This window comes from Propithecus coquereli, unplaced genomic scaffold (assembly GCF_000956105.1).
Source record: "Propithecus coquereli isolate 6110/MARCELLA unplaced genomic scaffold, Pcoq_1.0 Scaffold117, whole genome shotgun sequence".
Lineage (NCBI taxonomy): Eukaryota > Metazoa > Chordata > Mammalia > Primates > Indriidae > Propithecus > Propithecus coquereli.
Window position 1 is genome coordinate 1,775,485 of NW_012135747.1, and position 2,241 is coordinate 1,777,725.

At 32.3% G+C, this 2,241-nt stretch overlaps 1 protein-coding gene across 1 annotated transcript in view; it reads right to left on the minus strand.

The window, feature by feature from the left end:
* The window catches only part of CCAR1 (cell division cycle and apoptosis regulator 1), a 70,360-nt gene that overhangs the window by 2,381 nt on the left and 65,738 nt on the right, over positions 1-2,241 (minus strand). Inside the window, exons 19-23 of the mRNA XM_012658503.1 lie at positions 1,886-1,968; positions 1,394-1,540; positions 483-603; positions 186-381; positions 71-92 (exon numbers count right to left, since the gene is read on the minus strand). Coding sequence (XP_012513957.1) covers positions 71-92; positions 186-381; positions 483-603; positions 1,394-1,540; positions 1,886-1,968 — 569 coding nt within the window. The remainder of the gene's footprint in view (positions 1-70; positions 93-185; positions 382-482; positions 604-1,393; positions 1,541-1,885; positions 1,969-2,241) is intronic.

Here is a 2,241-nt window from a genome sequence, read left to right on the forward strand (position 1 = left end):
GGCCCTAAGATTCTTATAAAGCTACGCAATTTTATAAGCTGAAACAGAAAAAAATCAAAAGTAAAGTTACATATGTGCCGAGACTAAAATGCCTGTTATGTATATACATGGGTATATAAGTATGTCATGTGTATGTACACATATATACCCCAGCAGGGTGTTGAAAGTATTAACATAGTCAATGCCATCCCTTACCTGTTTTTTCTTCTAGTAACTGCAGCTTCTGTTCCACTTCAGCTCTTACTTTTTCACTTTTTTCCAATTTTTGCAAGAGGCTTCCTACATCTACCATTGCACCATTATACACGATGAGGCCGACATTTTCTTCTACATCCTTTGATTCCTGTTTTACTGTTGGTGTAGGAAGTAATAACCTGTTTCCTAGAACATTAAAAGATTCCATGTTTTAGTAAGCTATTTACCTTAATAGCCTAATTAATATACTTATAAAAAAGCAAGATCTTAAAATAATGCACTCAAACCTAGCATATCTTCCAACAATGATTCAGACTCTTCATGGTTTTCTTCATCTTTTGAGGTGTCTGTTAATTTCCGGTAAAAGCAAGATTCACGGAGCACTACTTTATTAAGAAGCTTCTTTACCTTATATGCAAGTAAGTAAACAAATTAAAAAGATGAAAATATGTTATTTGATTATCCTAGAACAACTGTGTTTTAATTTTCACCTATAATGAACATCCATGAAAACTGTTTTCTCAAGTATCCACTCCCATTCAATTAGAGCAGTTATACTTTTTAAGTGTCTTCCCTATAAATCTAAGTTCCAAGTCATTATTTGAAAAAAAAAAATTCATTGTTAAAAAGAAAAAGAATAACATTGATGGAAATTCTAACACATACATTAAAATATATGTAAAAAGGATGTTTATTACAGCTTAACTTGTAATTCCAAGAAATGGAAACTACCAGCAATTAGGGACTAGTTAAGTCAATTATGATACATCTGTATAATGAGATACTATGCAGCTATAAAAAGAATGAGTAGATCTCTATTTTCATGGTAGAAAGACTATAATATATTGTTGAATGAAAAAAGGTGCCAATCTATATGTACAGAATGATCTCATGTCTTGTTTATAACAATGGAACTATCATATGTATCTGAGAACTAGGTTATATTTTAGCTCCAAGGAATAGAACTAGAGGAACAGGGAGAAGGGACTGTATACATTTCAGTATTGCTTGACTGTTTTACAATCAGCATGTGTTGCATTGCTTTTATACATCAAAAAGTCAGTAGAGATTAAAAGGAAAGATAAGCACCAATCTATAGAATTAAATACATTAATCTGTTATTTTTTCTTTTGAAAAGGTAACTTTTAAAAAGTCACTAAAAAATAATTTCATATTAAATATTCACAAGATAAATTACCTGAGCCCGAGAAAGATGTAGTCCAAGAGTATAAAGTATTTCTTCCAAATCCTTTTCAAGAAGGTAACCACAATGACTTTGATCAAAATAAACAAAAGCCATTAACAGATCCCTGTTAATTGTGATCATCTGAGTCTTCTCTTTTTCCTACAGAAAATGCAGAAGTAGAAGACATACTATACAATTCTTTTTTCATCCCTGAAAAGTGAGAAAGTGGGACTGTTTCCATATAACAGCAATAATCTGAAAAGACTTTTACCCATCCTAGCTAAAATGAGTTGATTTCGTATATGAATATGGAAGAAAAGAATCAGACATACTGGTTACCTGACAGCCACAAATACCAAAAAACAACTGAATGAATTTTACTTAATGGTAATATATAGATATACAAAGTATTACTAAACTTCTTGACTGTTATTTTCAATAAGTTTAGAATATGTAAGATATAGGAATCATCACATTATAAAGAATACAGCATTCAGTAAATACCTTATCTTTAGAGGGCCTCTCCTTGCAGTACCTGTTGACATCTCTTTTATCATCTCGCTTGTTCATTTCTTCCTCATCCCTATCTGTAAAATAAATATAACAGCAGCAAAAAACTCATAAATACAGATATTTTCAAGCTGGGCACAGAAGCACACACCTGTAATCAATCCCTCAGGAGGCTGAGGCAGGAGAATTGCCTGAAGCCAGGAATTTGAGGCTGCAGTGTGCTACAACCATGCCTGTGAAAAGCCACTGCACTCCAGCCTGGACAACATATTAAGACTTCATCTCTTAAAAAACAACAAAAAAAACCCCATGTATTTTCAACTACTGTAGAAACCAGAACTACTATTCAT